At 36.1% G+C, this 19,479-nt stretch overlaps 1 protein-coding gene across 3 annotated transcripts in view; it reads left to right on the top strand.

Moving 5' to 3' along the window:
- Nucleotides 1-19,479, top strand: part of LOC122798604 (ubiquitin carboxyl-terminal hydrolase 47-like) — a 766,891-nt gene that overhangs the window by 543,833 nt on the left and 203,579 nt on the right. For all 3 annotated transcript variants that reach the window (XM_044067681.1, XM_044067680.1, XM_044067682.1), the window contains one exon: nt 4,560-4,697. In XM_044067681.1, coding sequence (XP_043923616.1) covers nt 4,560-4,697 — 138 coding nt within the window. The remainder of the gene's footprint in view (nt 1-4,559; nt 4,698-19,479) is intronic.

Raw genomic sequence — 19,479 nt, 5'->3', positions numbered from 1 at the left:
ATAGGTGTTTACTAGGCTAACAACCACAAGCCTAGCCATGCATCTCAAATCTTTGACAAGTTCTGATACCCTTGATAAGTATAAGTAGGGGTATGGGAGATTAAACATTTACAAGCAGGGGCCTAGGAGATGAACCATTTAGAGGTTGCCTGTGTCCATCAGAGACATAGGTGCCAAACCAGGGATGAATTTCCTGTTCCCCTATCTTGTTGTGATAGATGGGTGTATTGAATTCAAATTATGTAACACTTAGCTACTTGGAATAATGTATTGTTTTGTACCTTATTCCAAGGTTTGACAAGTCAGTTACTGCCTAAGAAAAAATATTTATGTCATTGCTATAAAGAATCATGGGGATTCATTAAAGGGCCCAACACAAGACGTATGTCATGTGCTAAAAATGTCCCTTTCCCAGAACATGACAATTTGAGATACATAGACATGATTGGCGTAATGGTTAAGGTGTTTGCCTTACAGCCACAAGGTGCAGGGTTTGATTTTCACATTGGGTAAATGGCTAGACTTAAAATGGTCCACAAGGGCAGTTAGCCTAGTACTAATCTGTGAATCTGTGACTTCATTATTGGTTAATTTGCATGTCCCTGAACTGCATTTACCATCTCAACATGCAGATAATTACATGGTATTGAATTGCTGATCATGTGGGCAGTGGCATTGCTCTCTGGCATTCTCCCGCATGCATAAGTACACACACACACACACACACACACACACACACACACACACACACACACACACACACACACACACACACACACAGAGTCCCTGTACCTGTCCCTAACCTGTCTGATCTCCTGGGTTTCTTCCCATCCTTGTAATAGTCAAAGTGCCATTATGGCATCTATCTGTGATTCCCTGGATATCTAGAGAATATCCCCCATCCCTGTGCAGCTGTTAATGCTGTTATGCCATTTACATGTAAGAGCAATGCCTGGTGGCTTAGTGGTTCTACCCACTTCTCCAAGTCCTACTATGATCTCAGTGCCATTATGGCACTTGCTTTAACTATTCCCTGGTGTCTAGTGATTCCCGCCACCCCTGATCCCCATTGTGCCATAGGTTCTGTTACAATACTTGTTTTAAGTATTCCTTGGTGTTTACTGGTTCCCCCAACCCCAATCCCTGTTTTGCTGAGTGTGTTATTACAGCACTTACTTAAAGTATTCCCTGGTGTCTAGTGGTTCCACCCCCCACGACCACAATCCCACTACCATACTAGTGGCAGATGGTTTAACACGGCCTTTTGGTTGTGTTCTGTACCACAACATGGAACATGGGGGTTGTCAGTGCTGATCTACACAGCTGAACAATTTCTTGAATTATTCAGTCATGTAGATGCCTTCCCCAAGATGGTCCCAGGGAGAGAGCACATGATTAATTAGCATATGCGTCTCCCAGAATGCCTCATTAGTATTCAGCATGACTGCAGGGTCATCCCTAAGTGGTGCTGTACATCTTCATGGAAGAGGATTCTTAATTAGCATATGCATCTCCCAGAATGCCTCATTAGTATTCAGCATGACTGCAGGGTCATCCCTAAATGGTGCTGTACATCTTCATGGAAGGGGATTCTTAATTAGCATATGTGTCTCCCAGAATGCCTCATTAGTATTCAGCATGACTGCAGGGTCATCCCTAAGTGGTGCTGTACATCTTCATGGAAGAGTATTCTTAATTAGCATATGCGTTTCCCAGAATGCCACATTAAGTATTCAGCATGACTGGTCATCCCTAAGTGGTGCTGTACATCTTCATGGAAGAGGATTCTGCAGCACCATGTTGGGACAGTTGCTGAATCAGGAAAAGGTACAGCGACATGTACACCTCCATTCACATGTCAGGGTACCTTCCTGAATCTCAGTCGATGTTTTTCACTTATTTATTTTTATTCTTTAACTGGCTGTCCCGGGGTACTGTTTCATCATGACCCTGGCTTGAAAAGAAGAAAATGTATAAATAATGTAGACTTAACAAAACTAAGCAGCTGGCTCAAGATAGCAAAGAACAAATACATTTACAAATAATGTAGAGCTAATCAAATTATAGAGCGTTAGATAGCAATACGTGACTAGACCCAGATAAAATAGTTCAGTTTTATATGTAGGTGCACTACAAAATAATATATTTCACAAGAACCACGAGAAGGACATAACTAAAGTCAGTGAGCAGCAGTACATGTAGGTGCACTGCAAAATAATATATTTCACAAGAACCACGAGAAGGACATAACTAAAGTCAGTGAGCAGCAGTACATGTAGGTGCACTGCAAAATAATATATTTCACAAGAACCATGAGAAGGACATAACTAAAGTCAGTGAGCAGCAGTACATGTAGGTGCACTACAAAATAATATATTTCACAAGAACCACGAGAAGGACATAACTAAAGTCAGTGAGCAGCAGTACATGAAGGTGCACTACAAAATAATATATTTCACAAGAACCACGAGAAGGACATAACTAAAGTCAGTGAGCAGCAGTACATGTAGGTGCACTACAAAATAATATATTTCACAAGAACCACGAGAAGGACATAACTAAAGTCAGTGAGCAGCAGTACATGTAGGTGCACTACAAAATAATATATTCCACAAGAACCACGAGAAGGACATAACTAAAGTCAGTGAGCAGCAGTACATGAAGGTGCACTACAAAATAATATATTTCACAAGAACCACGAGAAGGACATAACTAAAGTCAGTGAGCAGCAGTACATGTAGGTGCACTACAAAATAATATATTTCACAAGAACCACGAGAAGGACATAACTAAAGTCAGTGAGCAGCAGTACATGTAGGTGCACTACAAAATAATATATTCCACAAGAACCACGAGAAGGACATAACTAAAGTCAGTGAGCAGCAGTACTTGTAGGTGTAGTACAAGTTTTTTAGGTTATCCAGCGTGTTTAAGGTATTATACATAAAATATGCATTTAGGTTACCTAGCGTCTCTGAAATATTTGCTTATGTTTTCAGAAAGATGTTCTTGTACTTTTTTTCTTATTTCAAGACCTGGTAGGGATTGTTCCTTTCCTAGTTCTAGAAGGAGTAATCTCCAGCGAACAGGAAGTAAACTGAAGAATGTCCCTTCACCAGTGGATGATGTAAAGGTTATTCATTAAGCAATAGAATTTTCTCCTTATTGTCTCTGAAGCTTTAAGGAGAGGTTTTAGCTAATGGTTTTAGAGGACAGGTGAGATATTTATTTATGTTGGATGAAATGGTTAAAAAAGAGAAAAATGGGTCTGTTTGCAATTACTGAGACCTAACATTTGTTCTTGTATTATAGTTAGCTTTGTGAAGATGTTTAAGTAAATGCTTGGTAGGGTGTAAGTTTTTGGAGAACTTTTTTTGACTAGAGCTATTCTTGTTTCAGAAGAAGCTTTATTTTGTCATTCTGTAAGAGTATGAGTTGTGATAGGCTGTGGATTGGCATTTGAGCCAAAATGTATAATCATGTTATAATAAATAAAAGAGTAAGTAAAATAAAAAAGTGAATATGGTAAAAAAAGAGAATCCCACCCAAGCTTAAGCTCTTCTGTTTTGCACTAGACCTTTCCTCTAGAGAAAGTGATAAAACAAGAGATGAAATGACCAGGGGGAGAGATGATTACCCTGCTTAGACATCCTGTCCATAGGAAGCCCCACAAATGTCAGCTCTGCTATCCTGCAGTAAATTCTGCAGTCATCTACATACATTTAACAAGCCAGAAAACAATATAGGGACTCCAAACTCCCTGACCATGTCTTGTGGTAATAACTGCTTCACTGATTCAAAGGTATTCTTTCTGTTTTAAACTAATAAATGCTGTTGAAACCAACTCCAAACTGCCATGTGATAAAGGGGCAAAAGTCCTCTTTATAATATCAGAAATATGCTGCCCCACTTGCCAAAGCCTTTACTGATCAGAACAAATAAAGGGACCTATAGTTTATTTATAATGTGCCACTAGTGACTGAGATTAAGTAATAAATGTTTGTATTGACCTTTGCAAATAGTTTAAAAGAAATAATCCACATTATGCTCCCTGTGTTAAAACTCACCTTGTTAGAGGTGCAAAAGTTTGGTTTAGCACCCTGGTTACACACCCATTGAACACCAATCTTCTGTTTATAAGCAATTGCAGCTCTGGTCACTTAGTGACATGCTGTAAGCTGTCAGACCTTTTCTTTTTCAAGCAATGCTTACTGCACAGTGCTACCTACAAGGAGGTGTCTGGGGCAACATAATCTTTGTCCTGTCCTTGCAATGGCTCTAAAGTACATGAATCAAGCGGTAGGTTGCAGAATGTATAAAAGAACAATACCATCATTGATTCTTAGCTGGTACAAGACAATGCTGACATAGGCTAATACGTGTGCCAAATGTGAATTCTAACACCATTTTGTCATGTTTACGGAGACATATACATACATAGTGACTGCTGGCAGTGCAGAAATTGTTATTGGTTTAATAAATATTTATGAAATTATTTATGTGTGCCTGTTTCAGATATGATCTCCTGACTATTTTCTATTATTATCTTTATGTTGTAGGCAGTTGATCGAGAAATGACAAGGAGTCAGTTGAGGACAAAACCCCACAGCCTACCCACTGATTTGCCAACGCCATCATTACAAGAACAAAGCCAGAAAGAGAAAACAGAAGAGTACAGTTTGTTGCTCAATGAAAAGGTGCAGAGCTTATGGACTACTTGACAATGGCATTTAGTTTTATTTATGTTTGTTTACTTATTTATCATTTGATTGTTTGCTTGTTTGTTGACCAGGTGAGTGAAATGGTCTTACAATCCTTTTCAGTTTCGACCCCGTGCAGCTGGCAGCAGCAATATGTAATGTCAGAGCACAGCAGCACTACAAATTGTATCCAAGATAAAATGGAAAATTAGTAAAAAACAATTGTAGTTGTTAGCACTTTAATCCACCACAATTAACAAAAAAAAAAAAAAAAAAATTCCCATAAATTTCTTGATTTAAATAGCAATCAGATGTCACATTGCAACATAACCTGACTCTTAATGTCATATTTCAACAAACACAAAAATATAAGTTCTGACATTTTAAGATATTAGAACATTATAAACTTTTTCCTTATCTAAGAAGTCTTCGTTTAATATAGTACTGATACAATTATATGAAGATATAAATATGCCATTGATACTGATATGATTATTCAAACCAGAGCAGCAGTTGCTGTTTAATCCAAGTTGCCATAAAAATTCATTCTATTCCAGTAAAGATTCTAAATTGCCACCATTTTGATTAAAATGAACACAGTCTAACATAAAAATCTTCTTAGAGTCTGTACATATTACAGCATGCCTGTATAGAGCATTGTTGGAGTCTTTTTGTGCAATAGCATACCATATTGCAACATAACTTGACTCTTAATGTCATATTTCAACAAACACAAAAATATAAGTTCTGCCTAATGTGCCTGGCACATTAGGCTCCCTGTGTTAAAACTCACCTTGTTAGAGGTGCAAAAGTTTGGTTTAGCACCCTGGTAACACACCCATTGAACACCAATCTTCTGTTTATAAGCAATTGCAGCTCTGGTCACTTAGTGACATGCTGTAAGCTGTCAGACCTTTTCTTTTTCAAGCAATGCTTACTGCACAGTGCTACCTACAAGGAGGTGTCTGGGGCAACATAATCTTTGTCCTGTCCTTGCAATGGCTCTAAAGTACATGAATCAAGCGGTAGGTTGCAGAATGTATAAAAGAACAATACCATCATTGATTCTTAGCTGGTACAAGACAATGCTGACATAGGCTAATACGTGTGCCAAATGTGAATTCTAACACCATTTTGTCATGTTTACGGAGACATATACATACATAGTGACTGCTAGCAGTGCAGAAATTGTTATTGGTTTAATAAATATTTATGAAATTATTTATGTGTGCCTGTTTCAGATATGATCTCCTGACTATTTTCTATTATTATCTTTATGCTGTAGACAATTGATCGAGAAATGACAAGGAGTCAGTCGAGGACAAAACCCCACAGCCTACCCACTGATTTGCCAACGCCATCATTACAAGAACAAAGCCAGAAAGAGAAAACAGAAGAGTACAGTTTGTTGGTCTATAAAAAGGTGCAGAGCTTATGGACTACTTGACAATGGCACTTAGTTTTATTTATGTTTGTTTACTTATTTATTGTTTGGTTGTTTGCTTGTTTGTTGACCAGGTGAGTGAAATGGTCTTACAATCCTTTTCAGTTTCGACCCTGTGCAGCTGGCAGCAGCAATATGTAATGTCAGAGCACAGTAGCACTACAAATTGTATCCAAGATAAAATGGAAAATTAGTAAAAAACAATTGTAGTTGTTAGCACTTTAATCCATCACAAGTAACAAAAAAAAAAAATTCCCATAAATTTCTTGATTTAAATAGCAATCAGATGTCACATTGCAACATAACCTGACTCTTAATGTCATATTTCAACAAACACAAAAATATAAGTTCTGACATTTTAAGATACTAGAACATTATAAACTTTTTCCTTATCTAAGAAGTCTTCATTTAATATAGTACTGATACAATTATATAAAGATATAAATATGCCATTGACACTGATATGATTATTCAAACCAGAGCAGCAGTTGCTGTTTATTCCAAGTTGCCATAAAAATTCATTCTATTCCAGTAAAGATTCTAAATTGCCACCATTTTGATTAAAATGAACACAGTCTAACATAAAAATCTTCTTAGAGTCAGTACATATTACAGCATGCCTATATAGAGCATTGTTGGTGTCTTTTTGTGCAATAGCATACCATATTGCAACATAACTTGACTCGTAATGTCATATTTCAACAAACACAAAAATATAAGTTCTGACATTTTTTTTAAGATATTAAAAACATATTACAACATGCCTATATAGAGCATTGTTGGTGTATTTTTGTGCAATAGCATACCCATACTCATAAATTCTTTTCTGCAACGATCTTACAGTTTTCCCAACCTAAAACAATTACATAATGCTCATGCGGCAATATAAACAACAAATGTATTCTTCAGTTTAAATAATTTTATACTGGAATTGTGGTCTTATAATTTTTTTACTGTTATCAAAGGTTCTTTTGCAAAAAAATCTGCAGGGCTTGCATATACCATATTTATTTATACCAACAGCTTTTTTTTATTATCCAACTAGTCTGTTCACCAATAAAAACACTTTTAGAAGTTTCTAAAATTGATTTTGTATTTCTTAATTTCTTAACTACAAATTGAGGTCCACTACCAGTAATGTTGGAAAACTCTGATTTATCCTAAGATAATTTTCCTAATTGAAGCACAGAGCTTCACATCTGTCAAAATGAATACCAGACAGTCTCATATGTTACACTTCCCCAGCCTGTATAATGGGCTTATAAACAGAAGATTGACAACGTACTTCTTTATAAATTCTGTCAATCAAATTAGCCAGATAACATCTAGCCAAAAAGTTGTTGTTCCAACATTTTCTGTACAGAAATGTAATCAACTCTTGTCAACCTAAACCTCATGGTCAAGTGACCTTTTAAATCATTCCTAATTACATATATTGGGTAATGGTTAGCTGTACAAAAATAAGAATTTACAAAGGTGTTCTTCCAGAACACTGTAGTAGCTATATATCCACAAGAAAAATGAGATTACACTTTTGTCAATCCTCCATATGAATATCAAAAAAAAAAGTCATAATTGTACATCCATTCATTCAAACAGCAAGTAAAAGAGTTATCATCTCCTTGCCATATAAAAAGTAGATTGTCAATGTAATGACCACAAAGACATCACTTTTTTCAAAGCCCTTTCATGTATATAGACAAGTAACTTCCCAAATGGTCAGCAATAAGCTAACAAAAGAGTGAACGTGTACAACACCTATTGCAACACCCATTTTTGCCTGTAATAATCACCAGCAAGACAAAAATGTTTTTCAAAACTATGTCTAATAAATCACAAATAAAGAAAAATATGAGCTTATGTATTCTCTTACCCATTTAATTCCTAACTAGTGGACTAAATGTATGTAAAGATTTGATGTCTTCAGTAACTAAACCTGTTTTAACCTAGTATTGACAATATTTTATTAGATATAAAATCTTATGAGTATTTTTAAAGATGAAGAACAGAATTTTAGACAAGAAGTCTAAAAAGACGAAGTATATATAACCCCCCTTTACAGCATGATATTATGAACTTTGAAAATGTTCTTTCAAAAAAGTTAGAAGTAACTACTATCAGAATAGGGGTCGACATGATAGTAACTTATCTAATGAGGAATTAAAGCTTATGTACGAACTTAGATGTAATGACAGAATACGGGTGATGAAACCTGATAAAGGTGGGGGTGTGGTCCTGATGGACAAATGGGATTATACTAAAAAAATGCTAGAAATACTAAACAATAATGATGGTTATACTTTAGTTTCTAGGAATGAAATTAACATTTCCTATCGAAAAATTTACTATATTATAGAAGACAATTTACTTCAGGGTCTTATGGACACAGACCTATATAATTTTTTAAAAGTTAATAAACCAATTATCCCTGCTATTTTTGGAATTCCAAAGACACACAAATGTATACGGGACCCCCCAATGAGACCTATTGTTTCATCCCAGGGCTCTAAAACACAACCTTTAGCTATATACATTGATACGAAGTTAAAAAGATTTCATACAAAATATCAGCATATTTTAATAGATTCCTGGGATTTTTTGAAAAAAATCAGGGAGGATCCTTACGATGATAGAATAATATTCATCACTATTGATGTTAAGGGCTTATTTTCTGTCATTCCTCACTCGATAGGTATGGATTGGTTTGAAAAAATGTTGATAGAGATGAAATTACTGAAACCAGATGAATTCAAACTAGTGCTAGAGAATATGGAACTAGTGTTAAAGAATAACTACATATTTTTCAAGGAGACTATTATCATCAAAAAGAGGGAGTTGCAATGGGGGCAGCATGTGCCCCCATATATGCAAACATTATTATGCTATATTGGGAAAAGCATTATATATTTGAATCAGATTTTTCTAGATTTATCAAGAGTTATTACCATTTTCTGGATGATATATTTATATTATGGGAGGGTCCAGAGTTATTTATTGATAAATTTATGGAATTCATTAATAATAGCACTACCTTTCTGTGTTTTACACATGAAATAAATGTACACAAAATTCATTCCTTAGATGTAAAATAAAAAAAGGATTGTGTAACAAAAAGATATAAATCTGCTATTTACAGAAAGGAACACTACTCCAATTCATATTTACACTTTGATAGCGATCATCCAATCCAGTTGAAAAAGAACGTGGTAAAGGGGCAGATGATTCGAGTCGCTAGGATGACATCAGATAAGGAAGATTTTATCAGAGAAATAGACATTGTACAAAATATGTTTCATCAGAGAGGGTATCCGAACGAATTAACACAGACTATAAAGGAACTGGTAATTGACAGATGGGGTACCATGTATATACCTTTACTAAACCAACAGTACAATACACAAGTGATTCAGATTAATATGACACACACAGAGAACAACAAAGACAAGATAGGAACATCACCATACTTGACTCTAACATATTACAAGGGCATGGAATGACTTAAAAGATGTATAAATGAAACATGGGAATGTTTAAATCCATGCCCACTAGAGTCATGTTTTTTCAGAATTTACTGACTTACAGTTACAGGAGAAATGAAAATTTGAAAAAAATGTTCTAGAAAAGAATTATGATGAAGAAAATGGAAAAGTAGTTTACAACAATAACAGTAATAACAACATCAGTAAAAGAGGTACCTTTAGATGTGGTAGGTGCCTACAATGTCCTTTTATTGCAGGAGAAAAGGAATTAAAAGTCCCCAGTTTGAGGATAACATTAAGGACAAGAAAATACAGTAGTTGTTATACAAAAGGAGTTGTATACTTAGCATATTGTAAATCTTATTGGGGTTATTATGTAGGCAAAACGGAAAGACATTTAAGGAGGAGAATGTACGAACACATTAGGGACATTAATCGTAAAAATGTAAACAATGCCCTTTACAGACACTCACTTACATGTCAAGATGCCAATTTTAAATTTTGGGTCCTGGAGGAGGTGGAATGTGCCAAGAGAGGGGGAGACTGGGAGACAAAATTAAAATACAGAGAAATGATTTGGCAGTTAAAATTGGATGCTTGCAGTGGTAAGGGCTTAAATGATCATATTTCAATTACAAAACCAGCAAAAAAACGGACTTGACCGAAAGAAGTTTAATACCAAATATAAATTAAAAATGAACAACAATCAAAATAAGCACTTTCATTTGGCGCCTGCCAAACCTTTTCAAACAGTTGTTGCATCACTTCCTGTAGATTAAATAGTATCTGTTCGTGATGTAAGCAGTAACATTTAAATTCAAAATAATTAAAGTTAAAAAACAGCACGTGTCTTATAAGTATCATTTTCCATAAACATTAAGTATTATGTTAACCAATGTTTTTTTATTCGCCCAGACTCAAACCTAGTAATCATTTGTATGATAATAATGTATTTTATCAACGTAAATATTTGTATAATTTATAACGTTGTAATTTCCTCTTGCGTAAACTCAAGTACATAAATGTTCATCAAATAAAACAATAAAAAAATCTTAAAAATACAGATAGTAGTTTTTTAAATAAATGTGTGTTTTTCTTTTTCATGAGCCCATTTTTTGAAAAACCTGAACATTCACATATTGACTAGTATAGTCCATTCAACAACAAACTGCAGACCAATTATGTCACTAAATAATGGTAAATAAATAACAATAATAAATAAATATATGTAAATGTAATTAAATATGTATATATATAGTCTGCTAAATCAACCATTTCAACATTGCTCCATATATTTTCAATGATACATTTCCAAAAAATGAAAGTACAGTAACTCGCAATATCGTTGCAAGTTTCATTCAAAAAAATTTTTTTTCAATGGTTTAAATCAACCATTCACGTTGATATAATTTAATAAAACCTATTAATTACTTTAAAATCTACTTTTAAAATTATGTACATATACTACAATGTATTCACATCACCTTTCATCTCTGCATTAAAGTGCTCAATTATAATGTATAGAATATTTTATATAATAAATCTATTAAAATATTGTAAGTAAAGTAAAAAAATAATAAATTATATTAATATACATTTCCTTAAATAACCATCATTCTACATATAATTTTTATTTGATAAAACTAATGAAAATAAATAAATCAATATAAAACCAATAATTATTAAATAATTAAATACTAATTAATTAATAAATTAATATAATTATAAAAATATGTAAATGTAAATGTATATATATTTAAAAATAGAATAAATATTAAATTATGTATATGTACTTTAATTTAATAACTATAACAGATGTATATTTGTGCAACCATTCTTATCTCAAAAGTGATTTTAACTTCAATATGCTAGCAATAGATGTGGAGTTATTCAAACCTGGCCAGTTATGTGCGTTCAATCTAAGTTGCCATTCCAGTTCAAGTTTTTCTAATAAAAGTTGCCACGCACCACCCCTAGTATCTAATTTTTGAACATCAAGAACCACAAATTTAAACTTATGAGAAGTTTCTATACTAACATGTTGTGCTAGAGCATTTAGTTCATTTTGATCTCGTACAGCTCTAATGTGTTCGCCAATACGTTCTTTGAATTTCCTTTCCATTTATCCTACATAAAACGTAGTACAATTACAACATAAAGCACAATATACAACCTTTTTGCTGTTACAGCAAGCTTTTTCCTTTAAATGAATTTTAATGCCATTTATCAAGACTTCATTGGTTTAAAACACATAAGAGCAATACTTACACCTGCCACATCTAAAAGTCCTACCATACCTTCTACTTAATTTTTGTTCTAAACATTTTTTCAAATTCATACCTTTTTTATACACTATTGGTGCAGTTGAGTCAAAATGACCATGTAATGATGTATCAGCTTGAATAAGCAACCAATTTTTCTTTATAATATTATTTATAAACCCACTGTCAGAATTAAAGGTAGTAATAAAACTCTTAGTAAAACTTTTAGCATCTGCAGTAATTATTAATTTTTCATTATTATTGTTTTTTATTAATTCAGTAGATGCTGACACAGTAATTTAATTATCTGTATTCCCTGTACTTTTCATCATTAATTCATTAGACAGGACAGGGGTAACTTTTTTAAGTAAAGGGATAAAATAAAAATTATCCCGTTTGGTTACAACTTCATGCATAATATTATTTATCAATTTATCGGGATACCCTCTATTTCTGAACATTCCACATAAATTCAAACATTCAACTATAAAATCATCTCTGTCACTGACCATTCTAGAGGCCCTAACAAATTGGCCTTTCAAGACTGCTCTTTTTTGGGAAAAGGGGTGGCAACTATTAAAATGCATCAGACTATTACTATAAGTTTCTTTATATATTTTAGATATAAATTCTCTTCTTAAAGTATCTTTTTCCAATAACACATCTAAATAACCTATGGAAGTTCAATTAATTAATTAAATGGTGCATATAGATGCATCAGAAGAGAAGGAGAGAGAGAATCTCTGGAAAGACTCATTAATACCCAGTTTATGTATTTCATCAAATTTAACTATTAGGATGGAACATGTGATATCTTTCAATTTGTTTTCCTCTTCCAATGATGAACTAGTGTAGCTATTAATAAGCATTTTGAAATTGTGACTTTGAACTTTGCTAACTCACATGTTTTCTGCATGATCTTTTCCAACCCAATTTATCATAAGAGTAAACACCACTAATATTGCGTTCTGAGACAGGGGACATCTAAAAGTCCAGAGAAACTGTCATATAACTTTACTCTACTGCCATGATAGCTGATGTTTTTCAAGCAGAACTTGCTATCCCACATAAAATATTAATTTAATACAGATACAAAGAATACATAAATCCTAAGCAACTTATTCAACTCACTTTAAAGTCCCAGAAATATTGACAGAATTGGAACAGGCTATGTACAAAGACCCAATGATTCAAGTGTGAACATTGTTTGAACTCACAGAGGGGTTCCTAGTGGGAGTAGGTTTGCATCAGGGTTCAGCTCTTGAGCCCACTGCTGTTCATACTGGTGATGCACTACATTAGCAAACAGATCGGAGGGGATAGGTCAACAAAGTTACTGTATGCAGACGATGTGGCATTACAGGTAGAATCTCACCAGGAACTTCAGCAAAGGATAGAGGAATGGAATGGAAAACTGAAGGCACATGAGTTGAAACTGAGCACAGATAAGACAGCTGTAATGGCAGCAAATGGGGTAATCAGAAGAAGCTGAGAATTGAGATAGAATTGAAAGTAGTGGAACAGGTTAATAGCTTTAAGTGTCTGGGAGAGTTGGTTGAAAAAAAGGGTAGTCTGATTGAGGAGGTCAAAGCTAAAGTCAAAGAGGCTGCGGCCAACTGGTACAGGGTGTTAGGGGTAACGTATGACAGAAGAATGCCAAAGAAGGTGAAAAGTAAGCTGTAGAGGAATTGGAGATGAAGTACCTGAGAATGAGGTGAAGAAATGAGGACATCAGAGCAGAAGCCAAAGTATCTCTAACTGAAGACAAGGTCAAAGAGAACAGATTACAGTAGTAATTCAGCCACGTGTGCAGAAAAGCAGAAGACAATCTGCTGAAGAAGATTTGGGACAGACAGGAATAAAGCAAGAGGAAACAAGGGTGTCCAGCAAAGAGGTGGATGAACTGTCTGAGAGAAGACCTATGGCAGTCAGGCATGAGTGTTGTAGAATGTAGGAGAGTGGCATCAATTTGAGAGAGATGGGGACAGTTGGCTTGGCACAGATACTCCACTTAGGAAAAAAGGGGATTGATGATTAGCATTTGTGACCAATTTATTTTAAACTGAATTCAAATTAAGCACCAACATTGATTAATAATCAAATATAACAAAATGAACCTTAAAACAAGACATAGCCATGAGATAAACAAGTCAGCTGTTGGGCGATATCAAGCCTGTGCTGGCCCCACTAACGAAAGTCCAAGGGCATCAGCCAAGTCCCCTTGGACTGATTATATTATATACCAACTCAGGCTTACCACTCTTTGTCAATAAAAAAAATACTTTAATATCCATTCCTTCTGTGCAGAGTCTGCATATCCTCCCTGTGTTCCCATGGGTTTCCTCTGGGTGCTCTGGTTTCCGCCCATGTTCCAAAGACATGCAATAGATGGCATGGTTATCCTAAACTGGTCATAAGTGTGACTGTGTATGTGAATGGGTGGTATGAAAGAACAGCCATGGCAGGGCTAGCCACCTGGCAGTGTGAACCTTGGCTCTAAATGATTGTCACTGTTGAAGTGACTCCCTGACCCCATGCAAAAAATGGGAAAAGGGGTTATTAATGGGTGATCCATGCCTTATAGTTATTCCTGACCTGGGAAGACAACAAAAGGCCATTGAACTATAAAGGGATAGTTCAAGGGGGGGGGTTAAGTCCATAAGGCAACTGCCCAACACCATGTATGTGCATGCTGTTATCCCATTCAAGACCTAATCCCTTAGAGTCAATAATTTGCTTTGTAACAAGAATTTAGCAAAATTCATTAGCATTAATTGTAAACTGAATAAGTCTTAAACCTAAATTTTTAAATGAATTCATGATAATCATAAAAATTAGCTGTTTGGCATTACCAAGCCTGTGCCAGCCCCACTAACTAATGTGCAGGGGCATTGACCAAGTAAATCACTGTGTTCAGTTACATAAATTCCAGTGGATACAGCTGGTTGACCTACACAGTGATTGATAAAATATCTAGATAATTCAATGGCTGAACCCCCTTACAGCACCTTTTCAAATAAATATGGGCAATATAGCCAACCAAAATACGAATATGAAAATGTCACGATAAGGAGTGTGTCAACAGGCAAGTTTGGATAAAACTCTAGCCAACAGAATCTTCTTTGGGACCGTTGTTAGGTCATCACCTCCAATGTAGTGGGTTTTGCCTACCTGTATATTAACTATTGGCATATGGCCCAGAGTTGGAGCCAAGATAAACCAGGGTAACCAACCCAATGAGCTATCCAATGCTTGTGATCAAAATCACAAGTTCAGAGGCAAGCTGCCTTTGTAGATCATTTTAAGCCTGGCCAAACTGCCTTCAAAGGTGAAAATCAAACCCTCTGTTTTGTGTATGTGAGATAGACACCTTAACCATTGTGCCAAATCCAAGTTACTCCCATTGGTCAAACCACTGCCCTTGATGCTGCTCACTGGATAAAAGAGTGCCCAACAATCTACAGAACTTTCTTTCCTGTAAGGCAAAACAGTAATTTTGCTCTCTAATATAAGAAAGGAAGGCATCAGACAATCATGTACCCATCTTCTGTAATACTTCAGTTGAATGCCCTTTGAGTACAAGATCTGCTGCCCTGCTTATATGAACGGAATGTGACAAATAACCAGTGGAGGGGTTGCCTTGCTGAGACAGGGCCTTGTGAAGGGTCACATTGACTTCATTAGGAGAAATCGAGCAACCTGGTTCTAACCAGAAGATAGAGCAGGGGAAGGCAGTATCAGGCAATAGTTTGCTCAGTGATGAGGCCTAGTGAACTAGGGATGTAAAATGGCATTTAGCCCTTTCCAGAAACATTTCTTGGATCTGAACAATCTGATCTGTCTTGGACTTCCTTAGACAAATCGGCACATAACCCTTGATGAAAAACATATCTTTCCAGTATAAAGGTTTCAGTAATTTGCTTGCTCTAGAAGTTCCTGCATACAGCCAGGTAAACAAAGTGTCCCAGAGAATGAATGAGTGAAAATCATCAGCTGTAGAATATTCTCCAGGGATGATGAAGTCCAAAAGGTAGTGGCTTATCAGTTTCCTGGGGTTCTGTATTGACCCTTTAAAATGATCCTAAACTTTTAATACTCTATTAGCTAGCCAGTGGTTGATGATGTCTGGGAGGCCTAAGGAGCAGGCTTTGGCTTAAGGCTGCTAGGTGTATGTACAAGATGGGGGAAGCTTCCCTCAGAGAACATCTATGAATGAGGAACTAGATTAATACAGGGATCACAATTTGCCTACAGTACCAAGATAAACCCTTGTAGAAAGTCTTAAAGGCTTGTATAGATAAATAATAGGCCTTTTTAGAGCTTGAAGCTTAAGATTGGGAAAGAAGTGCATTGGCTACTCTTCTCCAATCGTAGAGGAATGGATGTCCCAGTCTGAGCTGCTTCTGGTACCAACTGACAGAACCTGGAAACCTGTAAGTGGGATAAACTGTCAACTATGCAGCTGCTCTTTCCTGGTATGTAATGACCTAGAAAACTTAAATTAATCTGCAAACTTGGCAAAACCAACAATCTGAAAACTGTGTGTATCCACTTGGACTTTGAGGACTGTCCATATATTTGAACCACAGCTTGATTATCAAAGTAAAATATGACCCTTTTATGCAAAAGTACTGTGTCCAAATTTATGTGGTCACCCAGACTGGCAAACTTTCTAAAAAGGCTATATCTCTCATCCTTTCATTGGACCACATGGCAGGCTATTTAGCAAAAAAACATCTTCCTTGAAAATATCCGTCCATCCATAAAGCTGTGGCTGCATTAGTTAAAAGCTGCAAATCATTACAAGAAATTCAGGACTTTTGCCAAAGCGTGATCCCATTGTAGTGGTTTAAAAACATCTTCAACAGGTGGAGAGCCTCTCTAAATTATTTATTTATTTATTTATTTATCTATTGACATTTGATTCTGGAAGATTCTTAATCTTAGCTGAAATGTGAACCCAGTGATGTTTCTATTTGTCACCTTTCAGTAAATTAGATAAGCTTCTGAGAAAGGTCCTGCCTGGGAAAATAACCCTGCATGCAAAGTTAAGAAGCTCATAAAGCTGCATGACTTCACTGATTGTAACTTCAATGGCTTTAAAAGCCTGTTGAAAACCATCTTCCTTGAAAATATCCATCCATCCATAAAGCTGTGGCTGCATTAGTTAAAAGCTGCAAATCATTACAAGAAATTCAGGACTTTTGCCAAAGCGTGATCCCATTGTAGTGGTTTAAAAACATCTTCAACAGGTGGAGAGCCTCTCTAAATTATTTATTTATTTATTTATTTATCTATTGACATTTGATTCTGGAAGATTCTTAATCTTAGCTGAAATGTGAACCCAGTGATGTTTCTATTTGTCACCTTTCAGTAAATTAGATAAGCTTCTAAGAAAGGTCCTGCCTGGGAAAATAACCCTGCATGCAAAGTTAAGAAGCCCATGAAGCTGCATGACTTCACTGATTGTAACTTCAATGGCTTTAAAAGCCTGTTGATTGAAATACTGAGGCAGTGCAGCTTCTCAGCAGAGAATTGAAACACAGTTGCTTGAATGTTAGTCACTAGGCTCTTAAAGGTAATGACCTGGCTAGGACAGTCCAATTTGTCAAGTGCCAAAGGAACTGCACAAGTCCATGAAATTTCACATGCCTTCTTGGCTTTGCTCTATTGGCTCCTTAACCTGTTATGAAATCGCCATCTAAAGAACGGATGGCATCCTGTGCAGGAACATGACGCTATCAGCACCAGCATTATGCTGAACTGAATGTTCAAAAACTGAGCAAACCAAAGAGCAACCCATGGGCATAGCCTTATTAATGAACGATTTTTCCTAGAATGCAAAACCCAAGAGGGACCAGTCTTTCGCTCTGATGGGGACAAGCCAGAAAGCAGACTGAATGTCTAGCACTGCAAAGCCAAGAGTCTGAAAATTTCTTGATGATCTTAGCTGATTGATCCAAAGATGTGTATTGTAATTTGCTTTGATCTTTGTTAATGAAATCATTAATGGAGAATCCAGAGAGGCGAGAAAGGTGGTGAAATTAACAAAATTTCTCTTCTTTCTTTTTTGGGACTAATACAATGTGAGATATCTTAAATTAGTGCCAAGGGGGATTTAAAGGGACCAGCAACCCTCCCTTTCTGTACTTCTTTTTCAATTAATTTATAAACGTCATCCTCCCTTCCCTTAAAATAGGATTACTTTTATAAAACTCATTTTCAGTTCCTTGAGACTGTAAATACAATGGCAAAGCCTGACAGTAACCCTTTAATATGAAAACAAGTTGCTTGTTTATTGGGGTAATTTCCTAGCCTGGCAACAAATGTAAAGACCCTGATTGGAGAATGTGACTCCTTGAGGATGCATCTGTCCCCCTGATGTTCCTCTTTGCCCAAGAAAAGGAGACATACCTCTGGGCAGCATGTTCTCTCTCATGCTTATACCTTTCTTGACTGATCCTGAGCTGAAGGTTGATACTAGTTGCCCAAGTTTTGGCCAACAACTGGTTACTGAATGATTCTCACCACAATAGGAACTGCTGTGAGCAAAGATTGCCATGTACATTATTGAATGCCCAACAGCATATAAAACTTGGGTTGGTCATCTGATGGGTTGGGATCTCCCTAGATGTTGGGCTTATCAAACATAGTGCTAAGTCAGGGTGTTGGTGGTCCCAACAAAGAGATTTTTCAGTGGCTCTCAATTTTCTAAACCATTGCTCATACAAGGACCACCTCTGATGTTGTGTGGTTCCCTGATAGAGAGGAAATAAGCTAAAAGGGAGAGATAATGATTAGGATCTTTTTCACTTATAATAGCCATATAAACAGTGAATCCCAGTATCCAATTATCCCAGCTTCTTAACATGATTTTAGTGGAAGCTTTCTTATCGAGGGCAGCAAAAGCTGAGACAAGGTCTTTTGAGGCTGTATTCTTATCCCCAAGCATCCTATGGATACCCTGCATGTCAATTAACTCAAAAATGTCTGTATAATCTTCCTCAATAGCTTTCTCTATAATGTTTGTGGCGGGCCTTCACTGTGATGTGAGGACTGGAGAGGTGTCAACTTTGCCTAGTTACTGTCAGCTATAGGAACTAGCAGTTGTGTTTTAGGGAGGTCTGCCTCTGCTTGCATACTCTTATCAGAATGTAGAGGAACTCTGTTTTGCATTTTTGTGGTTGTTGATGTGGTCTGGTGATCAGGAATGGCCTGAAGAGGCTTGATAGGAGTATTGCTCCCTTCAGAACTTTTGAAACCAAAGTTCTTCATAAAAAAACAAGCCAAAGATCTTTCATCTGCTTTGATCTGGCATGGAATCCAAACCGTCTTCTAGATAATCATCTACAGCTTCCCCCACATAGCACTGGAGTCCCTGAGTCAGTATCTTCTTTATTACTTTCTGCTTCTTGAGTGCTTTCCAAAATCTGTGGTGGAATTTCAGCGATGGTGCTTGCTGGGGTGGATGATTCCTTTCATGAACATCACCTTGGGTTTTTGGCAGGTAGTTCAGCAGCCTAGGTATCCCTCTGTACAGCAGGATGAATTTTTTTCTTGTTAAGGAAAGCTTTATCCTATTAGTGTGTGGCTTC

Source organism: Protopterus annectens, chromosome 3.part1 (assembly GCF_019279795.1).
Source record: "Protopterus annectens isolate FY-2018-M chromosome 3.part1, PAN1.0, whole genome shotgun sequence".
Lineage (NCBI taxonomy): Eukaryota > Metazoa > Chordata > Ceratodontiformes > Protopteridae > Protopterus > Protopterus annectens.
This window is presented reverse-complemented; position numbering and strand designations above follow the sequence as displayed.